Raw genomic sequence first — 27,315 nt, 5'->3', positions numbered from 1 at the left:
ATTTAAAAAAGCAGGCATAAATCTTAAAATAGGTACACTATGAACGTATTTCTAGCGTTCAACAGTTATAAAATAACCTCGTATCTACATAAGATATTATGCGTAGTTTTGGTCCGTTTTATTGTAATTTTATTGACAAATATCATGAATGAGCTCATTAATAAATTACGTGAAAAATTACTTAAATCATAAACAATCAGCTGTTTTTCTTAAAAATGACGTATCCTCAAACCATAGACAGTTTTTTTGTGAAATGAAACGTCTCGCTCGCTCTCTCGCTTCCATGTTTGTTCGTGGTCATTTTGCATTTCTGTGCTAGATTTTCCAGTTTAGCATTTAAAATTAATGATTTTATTCATTAAAGTGTGTAATTAATGATATTTTCGGCGACACGGCGACCTCGTGAGGATCTGTCGCCAGAGGAAAAGTGCAAAACAGCAGTATAATAACAGGGAGGGTACGTCTTTCATATCCTTATAATCAAGTAAATGCGTCATTTTATCGAATAATGTTGAGAGTGTTCATGAAACGAGAAGATTAGGTGTATTGTACTGCACAGTAGTTGTCTGGACAAGTGATCGAACGCGTAGATGCCTACGTCGAGTGCTTTTATGACATACAGCTGATTCCGATGAGGGCGTCTATAGGTAATTTTTTAATCGTCCGAGTCGAAGGAAACGCTGTGATACGGGCATAAGCGGTTAGTCATCATCATAACAGACACGTTTTTAGTGCGCGACAGATAAATTGATCGAGAAATTATATTATGTAGGTCCGGCGAACTGCGTCGAACAGTGGCTGATAAAGTGTCATTGTAATACCTTTTGTTTCTTTGTGATTTCCCGACGATACGGACGTAGAGATAACAATTTCTTGTTTACCGTTTTAATCGAGACTTTATTGCAGTCGCTTTCGTAGTTCTCAAGCCTCAAGGTTTGATAAAAAAAACAAATTGGATTTTTTTAATGTGCATGGGTGATTAGTTTTCTGAGTAACCAGTTAAGCTTTGTCAATGGTGTCCAATTGTGTTTTTGTTGGACTTTTATCCGGTAAGTAATATTTAGAATCAATAATATGTTTAAACTGTCATAGATACTTGCTTATAGAATTAGGTAACAATCCACTTAGAGTAAGAAATTAGTACCTTTTCCTTTGCATTGCACAATGAACTAAATAAACATAGATAAAAAATACTTCTTCATGTGGCCTGCTTTTTATAATATCTCTAGTCTTAAAAACAATAAAAGATAAAATTATAATTATAATGATTTGTCATAAGTTCTTATGATGAACAATAATTACAATTTCTACTGAAATGAATCATACAAGTACTTAAAGTAACTTAGTAATCCCTTCCAATATTTGTATTACATGTTCTTTCCTATTATTTATACATACAAGTGTCCTTATTTATTTCCAAATGTAAAAAGTTTTCAACAACAGTCCTTAATTCAATATTTTAGTAAACTTTTAGTAAGTTAACTCTGGTTAACTCTGGTATCGAGTTATAATCTGTTTTGATAAACTGGTATTTTAATCTCATTTACATAAATATTTTGAATTACATATTCTCTACATGTAGTAGACATAGCTGTATATCTTTATAAATAAAAAATACATTCAATATTTTTTTCCTAAATTATTCTTAAGTCCTGTAGTAAGAACTATAGACAAAACAATGTTATTTTATAAATATTGTGCCACCTTTTTTTTTTTAATTGCTATAATATATAGGTTAGTCTAGATCAAAATACACTCACAAATATACTTTTTTTCATTTTATAATTGGCATATGCTTCAAAATCTTCATATTTTGTATGTGGACTGTATTATTATATCCTTCTATCTTATACTTTATTCACATATCTCATACACAAGTTACAGACATACATATTCCTGTTAAAATCTAAATATTAAACTCTCCTTTCACAAAGATTTATTATAAATAAACTAACACAAGTCACAACATTATGCAATAATATAAACATGAATAACATCATTAGTTTACTAATATCATAGATGATTAGAAATTATACTAATTGATAACATTTGTGCAGTCATTGAAGATGAGAGTGTGTTTGTCATTATGTACATGTTATGTAACTTTATAAACATACATACATAAAATCACTGCTATTTCACTAGGGGTACATATAGACCGAAGAAATATGAAGAAGTTTACCAGAATAGATAAATAATTTTATTTTGTGTTGCTTACTTAAGGCGTAAAAATAGGTCTGGAAAAAGGTAAAAACAAGATAATAGGTTACTAAGACTTCTGTTTGTCTGACTGTCTGATTGTCTGCCTGCCTGCTTGTCTGTCTGTCTGTCTGTCTGTCTGATTGTCTGCCTGCCTGCATGCCTGTCTGTCTGTCTGTCTGTCTGTATGACTGTCTGTCACTATACTGTATCTAATGAACTGTGCTAGTTGCCTATTATCTCTCCTGTCAAATTTCACTAAATTCATTTTCACTTTACTTTATATTAAAATCTTTTCTTGTTGCCTTAAATGTTTGTTTACCTCAAAATTAATCTTTATTCATACCTAATCTGGTTTGACTATAAATGCAATTAACTATACTGATAACTTAACCAGTTTTATTAGTTGTAAACATTACACAACACTCACTAATATTATAATGTTAACTACTATAATATAGAATTATGTTTCTTTGTCTGTAAGATTTTCACACATAAACTACTGTACCAATTATGATGAAAGGATGTTCATACTAAGCCTGTAAACTACTGGTTCTGTGTTTGACCTCTCACCAATTGCCTCAGTCTACCATCCCCTTTACAAGATTGATAGAATAGAGAGTATTTTTGTATATTTTGCACCTATTTATGAATAATAAGATGTATGAATCTAATGTTGGTTGTTAATGTATCTATGTAAGTATGTATTTAGAAGTATATAAGTATGTTTATCAGATATTTGGTTACCATAGTACAAGATTTGCTTAGTTGAGAATCAAATGACCGTGTGTGAGTTGTCCAATTATATTTAGTTATTTATTAATGAAACAAGCAACATTTGTAGCTAGTGATAGTTTTTCATCACTATAAACAAACTCCTGTTGTGTTTTCCCACTTTCAATAACACCCTGCTGTGACCCAAATTGAAAGAAGCAAAACTTAGAGTAACTTAACTCTCACAAACTTAGTGTTAATAATGAAAAAATAACACAAAATTATAATAATACTATGGATGTTTTCAAAACCTTGTTTACTGCATACAATTGTGTAAGGAATTTACGACATTTTGGTCATTCAAGGCCTTAGTTAGGCTATTGTCCTGTGACATTAGGTATTGTGTATGGTTAGGCTCATGTTTAGCCGTTTGTACTCAAGGTGGGTAGCTAATTATCGTACACTACATTTTGCATAATTTATTTACAAGTAAAACTGGTTAGTCAATTCGATTTGAAGATTTTTAGCATTCATTGTAACAGTAGAAAATATTATAGTTAAGCTATTCATAATTTATGAAAATCTTATTAGAATCCTATTAGCCTTACATTAAAATAATTTGCCGTATTTTTTTTTGTCTGCATGCTTCTTGGACTCAAGGATTCAAACCTTCCTTTTTCGTTAGGAGACCCTTGCCCAGCAGTGGGACACTAATGAATTTAAAAATGCTTCCCGAAATTAATTTTCGTTAATGAAGCATAAACCTGTAGCTATCTGTATTATTTATTTATTATCTATGTACCTGTAGTTATCCTTCCAGATAACTAAGACACTGAATGAGGGTAGGCAAAAATTATACAGCCTCATTTTTATACTTCCAGACTTTGCTTCATTGACATTCAAAATCTTTAAACATGCTTGCCAGTTGCAAAATATGCACCTGTCCTTTTTGAAGGACATCACAGATTGTATTGACATTCTAGTCTGACATGTTTTATTTATCAACTAGCTGACCCACGCAACTTCGCTTGCGTCACCTAAGAGATCTTTTTCGTTGCTACCCCGCTCCTAATAACCATAGCGTGATGTTATATAGCCTATAGCCTCCCTCGATAAATGGGCTATCTAACACTGAAAGAATTTTTCAAATCGGACCAGTAGTTCTTGAGATTAGCGCGTTCAAACAAACAAACAAACAAACAAACAAACAATCAAACAAACAAACTCTATTAGTATAGATTTAATAGGAAAATATGGTCATATAAAGAATGAAGGAAAACTCGCGAAGACTTTAATTTTGATTGACGTTTCATTTCGTAAATGATTCTTGCAATTATATTCATCGTTCGCTAAGCGGTACTATGTTATTATTTTTCTAATTAAAACGTTCTATAAATAAGCGTAGAGATACTTGTTTACGCTTGATTTATGTAGATTAATGTTTATTGTTGGCTGAATGTAAACACTAACTTGTCCGATAAAAAAGACACGAGGATCGTTCGCTTTTCGTTATTTGGCGCCAATTAGTTTGTTGTATTTTTTTTTCTATAAGTCGTATTGCCATCGTCAAAAACATATCTTGAGGTTTTTGACAGGTTCTCCATACATTATCTATCAAGAACGTAACAATTTGGTTTTGGAAATAAGTTTTCGCCGATAAAAAAATTGGGTGTAGACTTTTTTTCATTTCGACTTCCTTTATTCTTAATGTTGATATTTTCAAATATTTAGTGTCAGTAGGACGGCAGATAAATAGCGCTTATAAGTTAATAACATTTGCTCGAGATAGCGTGTGCAACTTATTGTTTTTATGAGAAGGAGGTCGCCATTACGTGTCGTTGACTTTTCTCTTCCTACCTTCTTTGTCCTTAAGACTGCTGATAAAACTTTTTAAACAGTTCTTTTTAATATCACAAAACACAGGCTTCCTCGCGTCTGTCTGTCAGCCTGTTCGTATGAACTCGGTAAATACGAAACGGATTTTACAACAATATACAGTGATTTCAAGGGTTAATCCCTTTAGTATGATTTTTTTATTACAGTTTTGTAGTAAGTAAAGACTGAAATATGATGATGATGATTGTTGAATGGAGAAAAAGAAAATGCTGCGATCGGGCTCCGAGTTCGGGTCTATCCGCTAGTAGGTCCTTTATGTATCCATAAAGTTTCAGTTCCTAAACGTCTCGCTATCTCGCACAAATGTTTGTTTCATGTGAGAATCAACACCTGTCGTAAAATAGTAATTAACACTTGTATCTTTCGATACTGTTTAACCTTCCTACAATAATTATGGTTTTCAACAAAAATACTGTCTTTCAGAAAGGAAAAAGGATATGCAAATATTTTCCTTCCTACATGTTCGTACCTTGTAGTTTCCGGATCGTATAAAATTAAAGGAGCTTTGTAAATATACCGTATCTATGCGCAAACGCACCGAAGTCACTTGTCCAACACGAAGACTACTATTATGGTAGTCGACCACAAACTTCTTTGTAGTTAGTCAAAACTTATACCAACTTCAAAACTTTTTCCGTTCCTTCCAAGTCGCCATTGGTCGCTTTTCCTTTCAGATCATCATACTCTTTCACCTTTTATTTATTTTAAAGATCTTTGCCTGAGATTTTATTGTATTTTTGTTACATATTAGGCAAGGTTTCTTCGGTTAAATAAAATAGTGGTTGCATCTCTAGCCATATCACATAGCCACTTACATAAACGTATTGACGAGTGAAAGTGCTAACTTATTCCTATAGTGTACCGATTAGTACAGTAAACCTCTGCCTGCATACCGTGAGTTCGATGCCCATACGATACAAATATTTATACATTTACTTGTTTTCCTCTATAAGCAAGTAATCTGTGTGCAAATTACTTTTTCTTATATCGCTATGCAAATGACATTTGTAAGTCAAAATTATTATGGATATCGTCAACAAACGAGCACTGCGTATATTTAAACCTTTAGATCATTTTTATAAGGGTGAATGTACGAACTGCAATTTGCGTTCTATCCTAATGTTAAACTGCATATTTGCAGTCATATTGCAGTTGGAATGAAGTAGGTTACGTTTAACACATTCTTTATACTGTTCTAATTTTCAATTATTTTGTAATACTGAGTATTTTTAGCGCCAGATGCAAACTTATTTAAATCTAAACTCGGAAACCATATTTTCTGTATTTCTTTCACGAATAATATAGTAACGAAGGCTGCTCTCAGGGATTCTTGCTCCGGAGGGCACGTTAAAAGCCGGTTGTTGTCAATTAAAATAACAGTTATTAAGCCACGTCAAAGGCCTTCGGGTGGCTTGAACAACTTTGACACTAGGTTGATCACTAACCATACGACAAGAAGGGATTCTTGGCCTCTTTTAAGTCATCGATAGTGAAAGCCTATTTCTCATGTATAAAATCACGGCCTGACGCCTAGATAAAAATCCTTATAAGCAATATTTTTTTCAGTCTTTTTTAGACCCTTATAAATCTCAAGTGGGTTGGAATTTAGGCGGTTCGTTAAGTACTTCATAAGATGATTCTAACTAAGTTTCAATACTTTACTCATAGAATTATCGTATACATTAATCATCAAAATTATGAGACAGGTTGACGTGGACGAAATTTCTTGAATTTAAAAATCCACTTGAAGTTTTAAGTATGACTAATTTTTATTTGTAAATATGAAAAAGTCCAGTGTATCCGGGAACTTTGGGGGCGATACAAGAGGTGTTATTTTATGGGGTTTTAATGAAAATTTTAAAGGGATATTTTGGTCTTTATATTGTTGTAGTGTGTAATGAGTTGTGTGTAATTGTAGCTAAAGGCATTAGTACTAACTGTAATTTATGCTGTTATGAAATGACGAGGGTACATGCTTATAGAAATCATTGGGTAAGAGACTATTTTCTAAAAAATCTTATATATTTTAAATATTCCGTCTTTTTATCGTAAAAGTTCTTTTAAATATTGCTGCATGACAGAATAGCTGTGTTAATGTAATCTAAACTTCCTTTAGGAACAAACCCTGAGACTTTTTTAAACAGCTTAGGTAATAAAATGTCCCTAATCCGGTATTTTATTAAGCATGATGGTCTTAGCTATATATTTTTTTTAGCAAAAGAACTATGAAGGTCTTTTTTTAACCCATTACTATCCCAAGGGCGAGGGTCTCCTCCCGAACGAGGAAATTTTTCAGAAGGTCTTTAGAGCGTTAAATATAATGAATATATTGTTCATACTTGAAGTAGTAAAGTAGGCAGTGAATCAAATATTTACTCCATATTGAACTCGAAGTAGTGAAGCCCCGCGGTTGCACTGCGATGACGTACGTACTACGTATTATGACTGGCTAGCGGTGAACAGCGTCATATTGTATGAGGAAACCCGCATCACAAAGATATTTATTGTTTTAACTTGTATTTTTATTAGGAAAACATTTTTTCCTCTACATTTGGTCAGCATGTTGAAGTTTAACTAAATATGCTCATATCCGAAATGGAGCCAAGTTTTATTAGCTGAGTTTTTAGTTAAATACGTATAATAAAGTCTTTGGCTTAAGTTGTTTTCGTTAATTCACTCTTCAACAATTATATTATTTGATAAATTAGTCAATGCATGAAAGCAAAAGTCACACACAAGGAAGAAAGTGAACAAAAAGTCTTATGATTCTCATTATCCTTATAGGTTCTGCTGTTTAGCAGCATGTGCGTAACAGACAGACATACAGAATTACTATAACTTTTATAGTATTAGTAGAAATGTTTTAAGTAGAGCCCTAGAAAGACATACACAGATCACATCTCTCAATCGGCGGTCCTGTATGACAAGATATATGGATGTGAATGAGGCAAGGGATTTTTGTAAGGATCGAGCAAAGTGGCGTTCTTTGGTCTCTGCCTAGCCCTATGGGCAAAAGACGTGATATCATGTATGTACGCATGTCCTGATGTATATTATTCACATCTAGACAGTCATAAACAAGTCCCATCTTCGTCTATTTTCCATTTTCTTAACTTAGTTTTAGTAATTTTCACATGGCAGTAAGGTCGTAACATTTGAGCCAACTCTCGCCGGTCAAGGGCGAACGTATTACTATTCAAATGTAGTAATAAATGTTAGAAAAATGTTGTAAACCATGCCACTTATCAGCCTTCAGAGCTTTCGTGAAGCAAATATCTAATTTAGTAAAATAATTGGATCGTTAAATTAAAAGGATTTTGTTCCTGCCTTTCTTCGTTATATTACTAGTCAAGATATTTTGTATTATTATTGACACACAATTTTGATCAGCGCCTTTAGCAGGTGCCACAGGAACTATTTTGGAGTACGTATTAAATGTCACTCTTGATAATTTATCGACAGTGCCGACTATATTTTAAGTATAAGAAATGTCCATTTGTGAGACTTAATCATGGATCCAACTTTTTGGGAAAGTTGAAGACTTCATAACACTACTCTATGCGGGAGTTAAACACTTTGTAGCATTACTCTATGTCATACATATTTCTTTCGCTTCACCCACATTCATATCTACACACGATTCTAGGATGTTGAAGTCGGAAATTAAGAATCTTCCTACCTAGCTTCTAAGTGAGATATCTACCTATAAAACTGACTTTACTGGCTACCTGAAGTAGATCTTGGCCTCTAAGATGAAATGACATAATTCTTTTGTATGGACTCCTTATACCTTATTGGAGTAATTTTCCCCCAGCCACATCTACCATGCAGGTCCACAATGGTCTTCGATCCTCTGTAGTTCCGTAGTAGTCAGACGGTCTTTAGTCAGCATACCTTCCATATTTTCTCTGTGCTATACCTTCAAGGAAGTTAAAACGAACAAACTCGCCATCCGTTATATTTAAATGTCATTTGTATACTTATCTCTGTCGGGCTAGACTGTGCGAGATAAAATATTGTTATTTTGTTCGCATTTTTCAACAATACGATAATATAACATTACAAATACATTAATCATGTAATCGTAATACCGTTGTCAACCCAATTTTTTATTGTGTCATGGATTATTTTGGAATAACGTAGAAATATAATTGTTTCCGGGGTTTTCCCGGGATAAAAACAATTAGTTATTCATAGGTTAGGCTTCTGATTATGCCGTATGAGCTAGAATACTTTTATTGAGATTGGGAATTTCTGTGTCTAATTTAAAGCAGTTACGACAAGAACTATCAATTTGAATAAAAAGTGGGCGTATCCAGTTTTTGCCTTCATCGTATCAGCTCATTTACAATGAGAGCTACCTATCCTATTTCACTAGCGTCGTCTAAAATTGTCAAAAGGTACTACAAACGCAATTTTTTCGCAAGTTAATTTTTAAATTCGTTAAGTTTGCGATCTCAGGGTCAGAACAGAAACGTCAGGCAATAAATTAGGTATCCTAACCTTAAACCCTTTCGCGGGCAATACTAATTGCACCTCGATTTTTGTTTAATGATTTTTTTTATTGGTCTTAGAAAATATTTTGCCAATGCTCGCGGAATCGTAAAATCATCATCGCGCGTAAGCCCTGTTGAGCATCTTAATATAGACTATTCTGTTTCAAACCGTCGTTTTATACCGTGTAGCTTTTAAGAACAGCTTTGACTCATGATGTTTTATGTTTGTTACAGGCGATGGCGACAAGCAGGAGCGGTGCTGCGCAGCGGCCGAACGGCGCGCCTCAGACCAAAGTGTGTCAGTTCAAGCTAGTCCTTCTGGGCGAGTCAGCAGTCGGCAAGTCGTCGCTGGTGCTGCGCTTCGTCAAGGGCCAGTTCCACGAGTACCAGGAGAGCACCATCGGCGCCGCGTTCCTCACGCAGACTGTGTGTCTCGATGACACTACCGTTAAGTTTGAGATTTGGGATACTGCGGGACAGGAAAGGTAAGCTTTTTGTTTCATTAGTATCTTCCAGCAGAATAGCGACCTTTCTATCAAAACAAGTTTATGGACCACTAGCTGACCCGCGCAACTTCGCTTGCGTCACATAAGAGAATGGGTCAAAATGTCCCCCGTTTTTGTAACATTTTTCGTTGCTACTGATGTTATATAGCCTATAACCTCCCTCGATAAATGGGCTTTCTAACACTGAAAGAATTTTTCAAATCGGACCAGTAGATCCTGAGATTAGCGCGTTCAAACAAACAAACAAACAAACTCTTCAGCTTTATAATATTAGTATAGATTGACATTCTCAAATGAAATGTCTAAGCAGTAACGATTACAGTAACCGACAATAAGAGATGCACTATCAAGTGAATATGGGCCTTTTCATCAGCACCAATTTAAGTATTGTTTTAGAAACTCATGGTTATCTGTCTAAAAACGACAGAGGTAGACTAAAGTTAATGTTTACAGTGCATTCTTCTCAGTTAAACTGATACGTTATCAGTTATCAGTATTTCATAGCTCACAAAACAATAAATAAAGATTCTGACGAAACGAAAAATGTCCTATTTTTAAACTTAATTAAAAAACAACACGTAACAAATCAATTAAGAGATAATCGAACGTCCTTGCGATTGTCACATAATGAGCGATGGTTACTGTTCGAATTCGTACTCGTTCAGTAGGTAGTGTTCGAAGTACCGTGCATTATCGCCCAGTGACGTCATCGCACAAGGCCGCTCACAAAAATGAGTGAGTCATGGTGTTTTCTTTCAGATATCTTCATCTGCATTGTCTTTTTATGTAGTACAAAGATTTTTGATACAAACGCATATATTATACAACTTAGTACTCACATATTAGTTTTACTTAAATACTAGTAAATCAATTATCAAAACTTACAGCATGAAGATGCCCATCATCTATACTAATATATTATATAAAGCTGAAGAGTTTGTTTGTTTGTTTGATTGTTTGTTTGTTTGTTTGTTTGTTTGAACGCGCTAATCTCAGGAACTACTGGTCCGATTTGAAAAATTCTTTCAGGGTTAGATAGTCCATTTATCGAGGAAGGTTATAGGCTATATATCATCACGCTACTACCAATAGCAGCAGAGTGCCAGTGAAAAATGTTACAAAAACGGGGAAAATTTTTAACGCAAGCGAAGTTGCGCGGGTCAGCTAGTCGTAAATAAAATTGCTCCTTCGAGCCATAACGTTAGGTAGAACTTACGATTTGATTGAACAGACTTAATATGACATCCAGTAAACTAAACATCGTGTCTCAGTAGCTATGTCAAGGCTAATATAAAAAAAAATATTTGTTGCCGAATTCTGATAGACCTATGAGGTTCTGTACTCCACGTATCTGGTCATTACGTTATATTTCATTGTTAGCTATTTTTACTCAGCGATTTTCTCTTACCGAATTTTAGTTCTATTTACATACTTCCTTGATTAAGACAACGTATTTTTCTAAGAACTCTTTTCGGAAATAATTGCATACCTACCTAGTAAGTCAATAAAGCTATGTAGAAAAAAATCACAAACACCTAAAATGTAAATGGCAGAGGAAAACTGCAGCTCGAGTCCTTGAATCATAATAAGAATGGAGTACCGTGAGCGCTTTGCGAACAAATCTGCGTCGGTTCTTTATAATTGTTAGTTGACCTACATTCTTTTGTACTTATACTGTGTTTATAGGGGAATTAATACATTGAATACAAAGACATTTAATTGCCGTGTTTAAAAACACGATTATGCTTCTGAAAGTTAATTCGACATGGATTGTGAACTATAGACTGGTTGTCAAACAGATGGTCCAGGTTTAAAGGCCTGTTTCGCACCTTATGGTTAAAAGACGAAATATAACCTATCCGATAGATAAATTGACAGCACTATAGGCGACGACGACGTACGAGCGACGCCGCCATGGCGTGCTAGTAAGGTAGGGCTCTAAGATAGCAACTGACAAAATTTTACCTGATGAGGTAACCGATACTTATTCAGAAGAAAACCAGGGCATAGACTAGGTTTGATTGTAGTTAAGGTGATGGTTTTTAAATATAATTTTTCGATGATATTGTTGTCCTATCTAGAATTCATACAAATGTAGCCCTTAGACAATATTCAGAGAAATAATAAATTTAACCCATAAATGTCCCACTGCTGGGCAAGGGTCTCCTCCCGTAATGAGGGAGGGGTTAGGCCATAAGTCCACCACGCTGGCCAAGTGCGGGTTGGGAGATTCATAGAAAAATCTGTTTGAAATAACTAAGCCTGACTGAGGATGCACCTACTTACTTTCTTTAACATTAAGATAATTGATAACTTTTCTCACACTTCTCACGGCCTAACCTTAAAACAATATAGTTTGAACCGTTACTATATGCCACATAAGTGATGTTTTTTGTAATGTTATTTATTTTTAATTGTTTATCTGCAGGTATCACAGCTTAGCGCCGATGTACTACAGGGGAGCGCAGGCGGCGATCGTCGTATATGATATTACTAATCAGGTAACACTCTTTTATTTTTTCTTATTTGAGCAATTTACGCGGGAAATTAACCTTACGAACTCTTCAGTAGTTGAAATTAATATGACGAATCAATTATTTAAAAGCATATTATACTTAACGAGTTCCTCCATGCGCGGAAGGCATGTTAAAGTAGTGGGCCTCAGCTGTCATTTTCAAAGATCTTTAACAGTCGTTATCAGTAGTCAGAAGCTTGAAAGTCTGACAACCAGTCTTACAGAGGGGTATCGTGTTATAACACAGGTTAACTGGGTTGCGGAGGTTCGATAGGTAGTCGCTCCATGTAAAATACTGGTAAATGCTGTGTCTGATGAGACTGGAAACCGAGTCCAACATAGTTGAACGAAATACTAGGCTGACTAATTATATAAAAGTAAAATAGCTGTCGACCCCCAGAAACATGTTCTAAACATGTTTCTGGGGGTCGACAGCTCCCGGATTTAACAGGTACCAATTTTATTCAGTCAAATATTTATTATACAGGCTATAAGCAGCAGTAATCAATTCCTTACGTGGCCGGTAAATAGCAATAGCTCCTTATTACATGGTACTAAAATATACTGAGCGATAATGATAACATTTCGATAAGAGACGCATATATTATCAACTAGCTGACCCGCGCAACTTCGCTTGCGTCACATAAGAGAGAATGGGTCAAAATTTTCCCCGTTTTTGTAACATTTTTTATTGCTACTCTGCACCTATTGGTCTCAGCGTGATGATATATAGCCTATAGCCTTCCTCGATAAATGGGCTATCTATTACAGAAAGAATTTTTCAAATCGGACCAGTAGTTCCTGAGATTAGCGCGTTCAAACAAACAAACAAACAAACAAACAAACAAACTCTTCAGCTTTATAATATTAGTATAGATGTTTTTTCTTCACGCATGAAATTTCACAAAAGGTATTTAGTACTAGGTACTAAAGTCGATTGATTATAGAGGATTAGTCATCGTTTCCTCTTTGCCTCGTAATAGGCAGAACAACGTCTTTGTCCTTTTGTATTGTTTACGCCAAACGTCATATTGTAACACAAAATAGTACAACGCGGAAACTAGCGCACGCACGATACAATCTTTATTGTCCTTTATTTTTGGTTAAAGTGAATGAACGATATTGTTTTATCACTTAAGTTTATATTTTGCAACTTTCGTAAATAAGAATTGTTTCGTGTCTCGCCTTTTCGGGGTTCTTCTGTCATTTCTTTTAATAATGGATGTCTTAATCGTTTCATACGTACTCTAGCGAACGCATTTACTTGTGCGTATACGCACGTATTCGTTATCACGCCTTTGCGTACACGCACTTATACGTACACTATAGCACCTTATAGGTTGTCACACGTACTTTCCTGACTCACTTACAAGCTTATACACGCCGTAAAAAAGTCAAGGTGTTTTCGACAGTAAGTTCTGTCCAGTCCTAAGGAAACTGAAATCATAGTATATACCTATTTATTTATATTTACTAAAATGACTTAAAGTCACCGTTAACTTAAACACTTGGCGACAATTAATAAATAGATATTCCTAAACTCTGAACATCAAAACCGCAGTTTTTATCAAACTAGACTATTATACTAAAAAGATGTATAGCAAAAAGCCTCCATTGTATCGAAGTTCGCAAGTTGACCTAGAGAGCGCGTCGTAACCGAATGTATGAACTGGTTCAAATGTAATGTTCATTCGACATGCTGTATAACGGCACGGATTGATACGTGCTGTGAACTTCACGCACGCTATTGATAACAAAGGTGAATGTACATATGTAAGAGATTGTAGTGATTTTTTAGCCTTTAGTTATTAAATCATGTAAAGCGGTGCTAAGTGGTATAAGTAGGCATCTCCCATGCTAATGGTCGACGGTTCGAACCCGAGCCAACACACTAACGAATTTCGAATTCGTATTAGAAACTAGCTGACCCGCGCAACTCCGCTTGCGTCACATAAGAGAGAATGGGTCATAATTTTCCCCGTTTTTGTAACAATTTTTACTGGTACTCTGCTCCTATTGGTCGTAGTGTGATGATATATAGCCTTCCTCGATAAATGGGTTGTCTAACACAGAATGTTTCAAATCGGACCAATCCTGAGATTAGCGCGTTCGAACAAACAAACAAACTCTTTAGCTTGCTCTTACGGTAAAGGAAAACATCGTGATGCAATCTTGCATGCCTGAGAGTTCCTTAAGAACACCCGCACTTTTCTAGCGAGGATGACTCAAGGCCTAAACCCTCCGTAGTTCAGAAAAAGACCCTTGCCCAGCAGTGGGACAATAATGGATTAACAAAAAAAAATCCGATGTGTTTATCGATGACCTCATTTTTAAGGATAAATATTCAGAATTGCACGGAAATTCTCCTAAAACTATGTCACTATGACGAGCTATGTAGTGTGTATTGTATAAAGCATTGCCTTGACTCAGTACCGTGGTAGCCAGCTGTAGGCAAAGGTCGATCGTGTTTGCACTACACTTAGTGCGAACTACTTACTATAAGGTGTGCGAACATTACACTGTAACATGGGACAGTTCGTGTATTAATCTTTAAAAGGATTTTTGGGTTTGTTAATTCCCGAGGAACCTTGTGATTAGTAGGTTTTTAATCCATTTAGTCCCGCTCTGGTGCGGTCGGTAGTGTAACAGTATGCTGTACATAAGGTTCCGGGTTCCATTCCGGGATCAAGAAAAGTTTTCTAATTTATGCTAAAATATTTCTCTTTGGTAACACGGAGTTTGATAAGGTGCTCGGTAAATGGCAATAGGCTCGCCCTCTATTACATGGGACTAACAATGTTAATGGCGAAACGTGGGTGAACTACCTTCGTATGTGTGTGTTTTCTTTAATTATGCTGATTTTTGTTATATTTCCGAATTTCACCAATTTCTTCTACAAGAAAAAATATAAGCTTTAAGTTGTTAAGAACACAGTAATAATACAACCGCGAACAATTTATCTATGACAATACTCAGCAGGAAAGAATCTCGGTAACTATGTAGTATGTACCATTCATAAACAAGTGCTCACTACACGTGATGCTATTATATTTCGTCACTAACACAATTACCTGTAATGTGACTTTTATAAGTATGCAAAAAATCTGTAGACATTGTTTTGGTAGTAAAACTATGTATGTACTGATAAATAAGTTGAAGATTCCAATTCGTTCTGAAGTTGAGTTAACTTTTAAAAATGCCTTTAGGAATAATTGTCAGTCAGATAGTCCCGAAACAATGATATTTGGCTTAGATTTGAAATTATGTACGTCTATGTATTTGAAAGAATTGTCACTTGTTTCAACAGTGAAGGACAACATCATGAGGAAACTATGCAAGCCTGAGAGTTCTTTAAACGTTCTTGAAGAAATACAAAGTCTTCAACCTGCTCTATATCTGCTGACAAAATTCGAATAGGTACCTATATTAAACCAATTTTACGACTGCTTAGCTAACCAGCTGATATTTCAATAGGCTTGGTAGAACACAATATTGTTTGCAAAGATTCAGCCCGCACTAGTAACGGTCCTAAACAATGGACGGCGACCTTAATTCATTCGGTACAATTTTATTGAAAGTTTTTTCTTTGGCTGTCTTTACGATCTGAGCGGTAGCTAATGACACTGAACTAGGACTGCCGATAGCGAGAGTGATCTGTACCTTTAAGTTTAGCCGGTGTGAAAATATAAATATTTGTTTTGTTTCGTTTTCAATACAATTGCAAGTAACAGTTATAAAATGTCTTTATAATAAATATCGTTGACCTTGCTGACTTTACAATGCGGATTTGAAACGATCATCGCGATAATGATGATAATAGGTGTCAATATAATTTTTTGACGTTGTGTTTATATACCCGCGTTGTTATAGCCCTCGACTTCGCTCGCCCAATAAGTCAAAAGTCGCCCTGAAGTTAAATTTAAATAGGTTCAGCTATTTTTACAACCACACGAAATAAAGACAAATATGCGATAATAATATTAGCATAGATAACATTGCGTTATCTATTTCATACAGAAGGTATTATAAATAAAATATTTATAGAAAAATAGTTTTAGAAGAAAACTTGCTTAAAAATCATTTGTAAAGTAGTAGTTAAATATATCGTATTTAAGTAGTTTGAAAACCACATTTCGCTAGTTATATTAGGTCTGGTAATAGGCTACTTTTTCAATTTACCTCTCATTACATTCGTTCGCGTCTCAAGGCAGCTAGGGGTTTTCACACCATGTCTAGCTTGGAAGAAAACTGCGCAAGAAATACATGAATTATTATATGTTATGCAGTTTTTCTTATGAGAAATTGATAATTAATTGCTTGTATATTGTAATTACGGTTTACTTTACAGTAAGACGCCTATTTTAAAAGGCAGTTATCAGGTCTTTTGTTTTGCATAATAGTATGGTATTAGGATTAACGCATTATTATGGTTTACGATTAAGTTTCACCAGCTTTGAACCAGACATAACTTTAGCCACATTAGGGACGAAATTATTACCAAACTCTTTTTAACCCTATACTGTAGCTGTGTCCAAATTGTGGGAGAGGGGCTTTGGCTTCACGCTGGCCAAGTGTGTGGACTCTGTATGCCCTTAAGAAATGTGTATAATTGTCAGGCATGCAATATTTATCTCGATATTTTTTTTATCCGTTAGAACAAGTGATAATTATATTATTTCTAATACAAACATAACTGAAAAGTTATTGGTGTGTTGCCTTGGGTTCGAACCGTCGACCACTAACGTGGGACGCACTCGCGCGTATGCTTAGTGACTAAAAAGACTGAAAGATAAGTCTTGAAACTAAAAGATATTGATATTAAATTTTAAGATATAGCAATACAGTTTTAAATGTCGAAGAGTCTGTATAAAGAACGTGTTTAATAAAACTCATACGATAACCTCGTAATGTTGTTGATATATTCAATACTTTACTTAAAACAGGTGTTTCTGAATGAACAAAGATATTTTACATTCAATATTATACACTTCAATGAAACAAGTGTATAATATCTTGTACAAACCACTGCTCATCTTATTATGACGAAAATTGAGAAGTAATTCTAACTACGGGAGTTGACTGCTTAAAAATAAAGCTTTTCTTGGAGATTTGCGGAACATAGGAGAGGTTTTTTTTCTTTAGCCCGTTTGAGTGTCCCACTGCTGGGCAAGGGCCTTTCCCCTTCCATTCTAAATCCCCCTATCGGCGGCAAGATCCGACTAGTCTTTTTCTAATGCGTCCAGGTCATCTACATAGGAGAGTAGCATTTTAGTTTTTTGTTCTGTGACTTTGAACTTAATTTAGCTGAGGAAATTTCGAACTGAGACTAGATGAGTAAAATTATTTCGCATTTAACATAGGTTTAACATATGGCTGTCAGTGTAATAACATATAGCTTAAACTTGATCGAACAGAAGCGTCTCAAGAAAATAAAAGTTACACACTAGTGTATGAAATCCTTTATATCATAGGTGTGTGAAACTGGAAATTATGCAAAACATTGTTTACTTCCAAAATGTTACTTTCGATGTCGTTTTAGTTAGCACTGTTTTCGTATTGTCAATATACAGTAATAAGTAGTTCACGATTTAGAAAAAAATATTTTTTACTTGTAGTAGAGTAGGTATACTACTTTTCAGTTGTTTTGGAATACGTAAGGCTTGTTTCACGACTTATTGATATGTTTTGGATAACCTATCTGACACATGGAAATGTATTAAAACCTCTATTAGTTAAGAGTTATTCAGAAATGGTATAATAAACAGGCATTAGAGTAAAATAAATTTACAAAAAAAGGACATCTTTCAGCAGAATTTTGTTTGATAGGAGGAAACGATCTTTCAGAGACTAGAAATTAGAAATGCTTGAAGCTTTTTGACTTGAGTGTCGTGTAAAAGAAATGACCTCTAGTTTTGGACCGCAGCCAACTTGCCAACCCCTTCAAGCCTTGCTTTACAGTTTAGTATTGCCAGAAAAAAAAACCCTAACTCGGTAACCTTAGTATCTATGAGAGAACGTCTTGTCACGGGCGAAAAGACACCCGTTTTATAACAATCTAGTTAGTATTAAGCCCAGCGCCCATTATTGGCATCGGCAAGGAAAAGCTAGCAAGGAAAATGTGTCGAGGAGACCTTAAGCATGTTAATACTTAGTTTCCAACAGTGTGTGCTGGGATACTGTAAGATTCTGTTCCTTGTCGATGCTGGTAATGGGAACTGGGCTAATATAAGTATTACCTAAGTGTAAGTACGTCTTGTTACGACGCAAAACAGCATATTTAATCAATAATCTGGTAAATAGCTGAAATAAATTAACGTAAATGTTCTGAATCTATTGATAATCCAAATAAGGGTTAAAATATGCAATTATCAGGCTATTTCTTGTCCAAGAGCTAGTTTTATATGAATAAGTGTGTGATAACCTATCTGCTAACTAAAGCGATAGTAAATTTAAAAAACAACTTAAAATTCCTTCTGATAGACTACCTGACACTTATCCAGAGGTGTTAAAACTGTGTCTTAATTACTCTAATTGTTCCGACACTATCGACAGTCCACATAAAGCAATAAAACGTGCAATTATACTATTTCAATAACGAGAGCATTGACCCGCAGGAGTTACCGGCCGATGGCGCGTAGATAATATCTATTACATTGCTATATTTGCAAATAACATTTTTGTTGTAGTACTAACAATGATACTAGGTATAATAGCAGTACTAACAGCTTGTGATAAACGTGTTTTATATGTTCTCTGCCCGACGTTTCGGCTGAAGCATATACAGGTTTACTTAAACAGCAGTTCTTGGATGATAGTATTGTTGTCTAACTCGTACTGAGTCAATGTGGAGGACCCAAAGTCTTTCCCTTACTTCCTTGCTTAGCAATTGAGAAAAAATTACAGGATTTGTTTTTATATTTAAGTAATGTTGACCCTTTCGCTAATCGATTGCGATAAAATAATAATTAAAATATTTTCGTGTAGTTCGTATTTCATGTAGTTTCGGAGCTATTTATACTTATAATAAATCTTTCCCGTCTATTATTTGTATAATGTCACAAAACTTATTACAATCGTGTCTTCCATTTCAATATTTGCGTAAAATCCAAAGTGACAAGTATAAATGAAAAGAAATGCAGCGTTCCTTGTTATCAGTTGATACGTTTATCAGATAACGTTACAATTATATATAACGAACCTCCGCGCGCCTCTGTTTTATCTCATTATCATTTCATACTATTTGTTCGTGAATGTTCTATTATTTTATGAGAAATGAAGCATGACTGTTCATTTTCACCATAGTTTATAATAGTTATGTACTTTCCATAGCTGGTATAAATTACCAGTCTATCTTTTAATAAAGTTATTTAGCTTCTGTTTCTCAATTCTAATCATCCATAAAATGATAAAATAATAAATGCCGAAGTAGTCTTTTTTGTTAAACTTCGGAACTTGGGATCAAAATTAACACGACTATAGTTACTAGATTCTGCCCTCAATGTTGTCCATGTGAAAAGATTTACGCGACAAAACCTATCTATGCACCAAAGTTTCATCGACATCCCTTCAGTCTTCTTCTTCTTATCGTATGGTTAGCGGTCAACCTAGTGTCAAAGTTGTTCAAGCCGCCCGAAGGCCTTTGACATGGCTTAACGACTGTTATCTTAGTAGACAACAGCCGGGACCGACTTTTTACGTGCCCTCCGAAGCACGGAGACGCCCAGTTCAAATACCACTATGCGGTCACCCATCTATGGAATGACCGCGCCAAGGGTTGCTTAACCCACAGATCGTTTACCGACCGGTGAGCGCAAGTGGCTATGGGCGCCTCATCCATTCAGTAGTTTTGACGTGATTGTATTACAAACATTGATTCAAAAATACGAACTTACGCATTTATAATATAAGTATACCTCATCTGGTAAAAGGACATAGGCAAAAAAAAAAACACATTTGGAGAAGAGAAACGAAAACTCTTATATATCTCTTGGATAAACTCAATATTTTCATTATTTTTATCTGCAGTTTAAGTCCATAATATAAAATTATTATGATTGCCGTCTATCATATTGCAATAGACAATTTAATTTCAATATAGCATCATGACATAGACGTATCGGCCCAGACTATCAAAGGTGTGGCTATCGCAGACAGGGCGAAGTTGTACACCATTTCTGAGCTATAGTTTTAATGTGGCTAGTTGGGAATCCTAATATTTTATACTTCTGTTACGGAATTGATTTCCATAGAAATTGCAATGACTACCTTCGGCTAGGTTGGGTAAGTTCAATTATATTTGTGGTTTATCTCCTTTACACAATTTTATTATTGTAAAAATAAAGTTTAATTTCTAAATTTTGAGCAAAAGAACTCTCCATTTTCACTACATGTACAACAAATATAATGGGACCTTAGCTTTAATAGGAGGCAGTTAGGTAAAACAGTATGTGTCAATAGTGTACGGGGTCGAAATTCTGCTTCATTCAAATTCAAAATATCATTGGTTTCGTAAACTTCGTACAATAATCAATATACTTATTTGAAATCTAATATATAAAATTCTCGAGTCACAGTTTTCGTTGCCATACTCCTCCGAAACGGCTTGACCGATTCTCATGAAATTTTGTGAGCATATTGAGTAGGACTGAGAATCGGCCAACATCTATTTTTCATGCCCCTAAGTGACACTTTTTGTTTTAATTTTTATGGCAAAACTTGACAGTTACTGAAAATCTAACCCACGGCTAATTCCTTTTAATTACTCTTCGAATTGCACTTAATATGTCTGAAGATTCCGTATAGTATTTTTTCTAAAATCAGATGTAATCACATAAATATTTGAATACTCTGACCAGTCCAGGCTGTATTTCGGTTCATGACAAATGGTATTACACGCATAGGTCTTCGGGTTCAAGGGCAGCACGCAGTCGCAGACAGACACTGATACGAGAGCGTCAAACAATACATATTATTTGTATTTGTACTACTAATTGTATTAATATTGTACCGTTTCATGGTATGTTGTATGCAATATTTATAAATCACCATTGTGGAGGGTAAAAAGTTGCAGTTCGGGCGGGGATAGGGTTTTTTTGACTGGTTTTACTTATCGTACTAACATTATTAATGTAAAAGTTTAGATGAATATATGGGTGTTTATTATTCTTTTAATCTTAACCTATTCGAAGGATTTTAATAAAGTTTATACCTGTATTATTACATTCCGGGAAATCTTATCTCACAGACTTAAAAAAGCTTGTCAGCTGGTCAGTGTAACTTGCGCCAATTTTCCAAGCAAAGGAGAACCAAAAAGACAGAGATTTTCTTAAAGCAAGCTCTATCCTTTCTAGATAATTCTGTCTGTTGAATCTTCCTTCCCAAAAGAAAATATCAAGAAAACAGTAATTGATTGCAAGTTGCATTCGCCAAAAGGTATTCATGTTCTGCAGTACATTTAGCCAAATGGTACTATTTGTACTAACAAATACTTTACTTCGTGTCTTGCCCTTATTGTATAGTCACGATTTAAAATAAACTATCTACTTATAATAATAGTGAGTTATAATGAGTGATAGTGTTAAGTTTTATTTATACTGTCATTCATTTTATTTCACTGATAACGTTCATACAGACTCATTATTCGTACAACTTACTACAATGTATATTATGAGTTTGCTTGTGTATTTATTTTATAAAGGTTTTCTAAGACGTAGGGTTACAGTATAAGGCTCTTTAAAAAGGGAGTAAATAGGTTTCTTAATGGGTCGGCAACGGGTGTGTGATGCCAATCGCAAACTACTAGGCCGACGACTCTGTTTGTTTGCCACAGTAATAGAGCAAAAAAGACATTGGTTTCTCGTAAAAATAATCAGATTAATCTACCCTAGGGCGGATGTAAGTTTTTTTTTGTTTTTGTGGATCAAACAGTTAGGTTTTCATCCATAATGTGTTTAATTGGTACTATTTGTACTTTGCGTCCGTTGTTTATATGTTTGTTGAAGTTCCTGAAAGACAAATTTCTTAGCGCGGAAGTCTGCAAGTGCCATAGTAAATGCGTTTTCCATTCACCATCCATTGACGTAACAAAGTAGTAATGCACTCGTGTAGCGCTATGTATAGTGCGCAATCGATAGCATATATTTATTTTTAAATCTTCCATATTGATCTGGCCGCTAAGACAATTAGACAAGCCGCGTGGGATGACCCACAGCTGATGTTGGCTCTTACACGCATTGTTTTACATTACCACGTCGAAATTTAAATAAGGTGTAATAAAAGGTAAAATACTGGTATTCAGTTGCACCCGGTGACATTGGAAGCCGACTCCTACATAGTTGGAAGAAAGGCTAAGCTGATTGATTGTAAGGAAAGGTGTCTTTTTTACGTGAAATTTTGAGCTTTTGTAGTAATTTTTTGATGAGAAGTATTTTTTATGTTGTGAATCACTTAACACCAAAACCTTGCTTAGCTACAGTAACGACAAAGTTCCATACAAGATAAGGGTTATTTTTGGTTGGCCATTTTATTTCTATCAAAATTTATGACCGCAAAAATTAGACGCAGATTTCTTACTATTTAAAATCAAATCTTGTAACTGATTTTTGTAAAATGTTGTAATCAACGATCATAAATTCTATTATAGAGAGTCGTAAAAGACACTATACATTTCAATTTATAAACACGTAAACTAACCAACAAATCCATTTTTCCAGGACACATTCGGGCGCGCGAAGAACTGGGTGAAAGAGCTCCAGAGACAAGCGTCGCCGTCCATAGTGATAGCGCTGGCGGGCAACAAGAGCGACCTGGCCGCCAAGCGCATGGTGGAGTTCGAGGAGGCGCAGGCGTACGCGGACGAGAACGGCCTGCTCTTCATGGAGACCAGCGCCAAGACCGCCATGAATGTTAACGATATATTCTTAGCTATCGGTCAGTTGCTGTTTTCTTATCTGTCATACTTATTTTCATCTGCATAGAGCCTGTTATTTTATTTAGATAGGTGTAGTCTAAAATGGTTTGGTTTAACATCATCCACAGTTTTTCTCTACCCACTACAAGGCATAAGGAATAAGGATCTTGTGGCTCAAGCTAGTTATCGCTCTTTTGTGTTGACTTACTTCGTAATGTCTGAGATTTTTCAGCAACTTTATAATAAACAAAAGAAGTAGACAGAAACAAATCTATCCCTATCTCGATATAAGACATTGGGACCGGTTTGCATGAGATTTCACAGTATCCATATTTTCAATACAAGCTCGGTTATACCAAACAATTCGAACGTACACGTGCCCGTTGGCCCGTAATACTTTATGTTTACGTGTGGTGCCTTATGTCAACCTTAACGTAGTATTTTCAGGCTTCTTTCGCAGTTGGAATAGTAAATAAGTAATGTATGTATGTGTTTGCAGCGAACAAGTTACCAAAGAGCGAGGGTGGCGGCGGCGGGCCGGCGGCGGGCGCGCGGCGACTGGGCGACGCCGAGCAGCAGCGCTCCTCCTCCTGCTGCAAGTGATACACCGACCGACATATGGTACACACACCTACTTATCATTTACTTGAAGACCTGCTACATTTATGCTAAAACTGTAGAATGCAGTCTCTGAATCAGGCTATTATATCATTCGAATCCGAAATCGAAACGAAAATGCGAATCATTAAAACGTAAACGTGATCTTAATGCAATCGCCAATTGATTTCTACAATTGATTTTGTAGTAATCCTTGCTCCTATAATTTACTTATGAACTAGCAATCAAAATAATTAGACCCATAGTCTATGAGTTTGACATAAAGCATATTATCACAACTTATTTGAGCTATAATAAAGCGTCATATTCTCTATATTCCAGACAAAATCGCCAGTTGGTGAGGGCGTGCGCGCGGGTTGAGGTATGTAGTAGTGACACGTAGCGGACACGCCGCCGCGCCGCTCCCGCCCCGCACACGCCACGCGCCCGCCTACATGCGACACACAGTCACACAAACAAACAATACTGAAGCATTACTCAAATAGCCACTCTTCGTCTTTACCGTTATTGATTGATAGTCTCAGATTTGAGTGACAATTTGAGTAATGTTTCAGTCTATTACAGTCAGACAAACACTACTAAGAAGTCTAAAAAGTCTAGAAAGATTATTGTTGTGTTATTTTTAAGGCATAAAATAAAGATCAAAGTTGTTATGCGATTTTTAAACAACTAAGTATTTGAAGAGAATTCGTTTTAATAATGTATTGCAAGAAAAAGGCCCAATTTCAGAACTTTCATGTAAGTATAAGATAGCTTATAACATGTTATTATAACAGTTGATTTTATAAATTGCTGTTATGTTACAGTTAGGCTATCTGAGACCCACTGTAAGCTGTGAAAATGACCTTAAGTTAGGTATATTATGATAAAATTTACTTGTGAACTAACTCTAGTATACCTATCTTTTACTACCAGTATGTTATTGAAATTATCTCTTTAAAAACTTAGTTGAACTATGTTTAACTTTGGTCTGATACTAATATAGTATCTATAGTCTAATTCATATATATTTTATTTAGTAAGTCTATATTGCTATTGTGGAGTTCTTTCTATTTGAACATCTTTTGAAAGGCATGAACTGTAATACAATGATTAATTATTATTTAATATAACACGTTGAACTAACAATATGGTATGAATTTAGAACTTAGTGCTATTTAGAAATGCCTTAAAAATGCTTCAACAATATTGAAGTAATGATTTTACAGTCTTAAGCCATTAAATCATGTGCAGATCTTTTATAAAATTATGTATTATCCGACTTCTCCATCAAAATGTCGCATGTACGTCGGCGGAGGTCATAAAAAACATTATATTATTAAAAAAAACAAGCTAATGATAAAAAATGATAACTAGAATTAAAAACTTATTTGTAACAGTAATGAAAATGTAATAAAAATGATTATATTTACTTTCGTTTGTATCATGTTAGAGCACTGACGTAGCTACAGCCTTCGGTTATAGTAAACAGCTTGTGTTATATTGTACTATATGTATATAGTACGCTTTAGTTGGTCGAAATATACAATAATATATAACATTTGTATACGCTGCGTACGTGTACGTGCACGTATACGCAACGTGCACGTATCCAGCGTATAAACGGCCTTTTTTCATATATATTCTTTATTTTTCCATCAATTTCGACCAACTAAAGTGTATTAAATTTGCAATAGAGGTGTTTATTATCAAAATTTATGGTGAAGGTGCATTTACATGTATTCGTTTACATTTATATGTTTCATTATCATCGAGTGATAACACGCAGATTTAATAATATTAGTTTCGAAGGAAATTTTAATGAAATCAGCACGAATCACTCGGTGATGATAAAACAGAATCTTAATTTTAACAGATCATCGTGGCAATTGATTTAGACACTAATAGATAAATGAAATCAGTGATTTCTATAAATTCGGTACTTGTGTGTCTTTTAGTTGTCATATAAACGAGCTAGCGAATGTACTATATAACGTTCACTTGTAGATTGTATTCAAAGTCTGCAACGAAGTTGTCTAGATAAACGCAATAACTAATTAATGGAATACAATTTCCTCGTGAACATTTCCCCCTTACTCCACTTTCTAATGAAAGGTATTGAAACCTCTATGTCCTGTATATCGCGTGGTTCGTTCGTATCGTTCACTCATCCATTCATTCAAGGTCTAGGCTAATTTCTGTCATGTAATTCACTCATGTACTGAACGTTTCAATATTATTTCAACACTCTCAGTGAGTATCCACTACTGATACTGATACTAAATGTGATTATTCTCTTCGAAACGTTTAGGAACATTCATCGATGCATTATTTTAGTTCAAAATAATATAATATGGCATAGTTATTTAATGAAAGAAATAGATTTACACTTCTCAGCTAGGAAGTTATATAGTTATTTTTAAAACACTAATTATTCGATGGATAAATTGTTCTATACATATTATTAATTATTATGTATATTGTCTTGTATAATTTATATTTTATAAGTAAAATGTAAAACGGTGGGGTCATTTGTCGTGTCCTTTTTTATAATCGCATTCCATACAGGGAGGATCCACTAGGGCCTGCGGAACAGAATGATAGCTATATATCGATCACGTCTCGCCTCGTGTAGCCACTACACTACACACATACCACACTACACCACATTATACCACACTACACTACTGTCTACCGTCGGTATAACGCAACTTAGCTTCACGTTCGCGGGTTTGACTTTTGATTCTTAAATCAATTTTTGTAACAGCTTTTATTGATTTCAAACGTCGCTATAAAAATAGCAATATTATATTGTAATGCAGTGTGATCGCGTTCAGTTTTCGCTTGTTCAAATCACGTTAATTTCCTTAAAGGCTTGCGTCACTCCTTAGCAGTTTATTTTTGTATGTATAAGAAGGATAGGTAACGTGTAACACCTTAGCGAGAGTGGGACAGATTCTGACGCGAAACAATGAGTGTTGTGTCTCGCACCGGGACTTAGTTCTAAACTTGTTGATAGACGTTCAACTGTAAAGCTTATATTATGAGTTCTGTTTGATAGTACGCCACTGTCTGTCTGTTGGCAATAGTGAGCGTATTGTTTGTGGCGTACTATGGAATGGTGCAATGGCAGCGTTTGAACACGTCGCTCCCGACTGTCGATACAAACTACTACACATTCTCATACTGAAGCTAAAGATAAGTAATTTGTTTAACAAATCAGTGTTTTTAGCGTCATTATTGTATCTTACTGATCTACTTATGACTTAGGGAGCGAGTGTATATTGAGTATATAACGCAATAGTGTTAGTTGTTACAGTTCCCCAAAATTGTTTAGTGAATAGTCACCACTCTGGCTGGCGACAGACGCCGATCATGGTCGTATTGTATGTTTTTTGTATTGTGTAAATATTTTGGATTTATTAAGAATATTATTATATTGATTAAAAAAACATTGTAAATGGATATATTTGGTGTTTTATT

The 27,315-nt window shown here is 35.0% G+C and overlaps 1 protein-coding gene across 2 annotated transcripts; it reads left to right on the top strand.

The window, feature by feature from the left end:
- The first annotated feature begins 240 nt into the window (after positions 1-240).
- Positions 241-27,297, top strand: Rab5 (RAS oncogene family member Rab5). 2 transcript variants are annotated; one of them, XM_076135744.1, is made up of 6 exons: positions 241-457; positions 9,540-9,790; positions 12,240-12,312; positions 23,039-23,255; positions 23,735-23,856; positions 24,175-27,297. In XM_076135744.1, the coding sequence occupies exons 2-5, from the start codon at positions 9,543-9,545 to the stop codon at positions 23,836-23,838; spliced, it is 642 nt and encodes a 213-aa protein (XP_075991859.1). In that variant the 5' UTR covers positions 241-457; positions 9,540-9,542; the 3' UTR covers positions 23,839-23,856; positions 24,175-27,297. The 2 variants fall into 2 exon arrangements, with proteins under 2 accessions (XP_075991859.1, XP_075991860.1); XM_076135745.1 differs by lacking the exon at positions 241-457 and adding an exon at positions 722-1,049.
- The last annotated feature ends 18 nt before the right edge of the window (positions 27,298-27,315 follow it).

The sequence above is a fragment of the Anticarsia gemmatalis genome, chromosome 3, assembly GCF_050436995.1.
Source record: "Anticarsia gemmatalis isolate Benzon Research Colony breed Stoneville strain chromosome 3, ilAntGemm2 primary, whole genome shotgun sequence".
In the NCBI taxonomy this organism is placed as follows: domain Eukaryota; kingdom Metazoa; phylum Arthropoda; class Insecta; order Lepidoptera; family Erebidae; genus Anticarsia; species Anticarsia gemmatalis.
This window is presented reverse-complemented; position numbering and strand designations above follow the sequence as displayed.

What these genes read in the sequence shown, in the direction of transcription:
- Rab5 (XM_076135744.1), top strand. Translation starts at nt 9,543, where the DNA reads ATGGCGACAAGCAGGAGCGGTGCTGCGCAGCGGCCGAACGGCGCGCCT. An exon ending in GATACTGCGGGACAGGAAAG is followed by an intron (nt 9,791 to 12,239) that starts GTAAGCTTTTTG and finishes GTTTATCTGCAG; the next exon opens with GTATCACAGCTTAGCGCCGA. An exon ending in TATATGATATTACTAATCAG is followed by an intron (nt 12,313 to 23,038) that starts GTAACACTCTTT and finishes CCATTTTTCCAG; the next exon opens with GACACATTCGGGCGCGCGAA.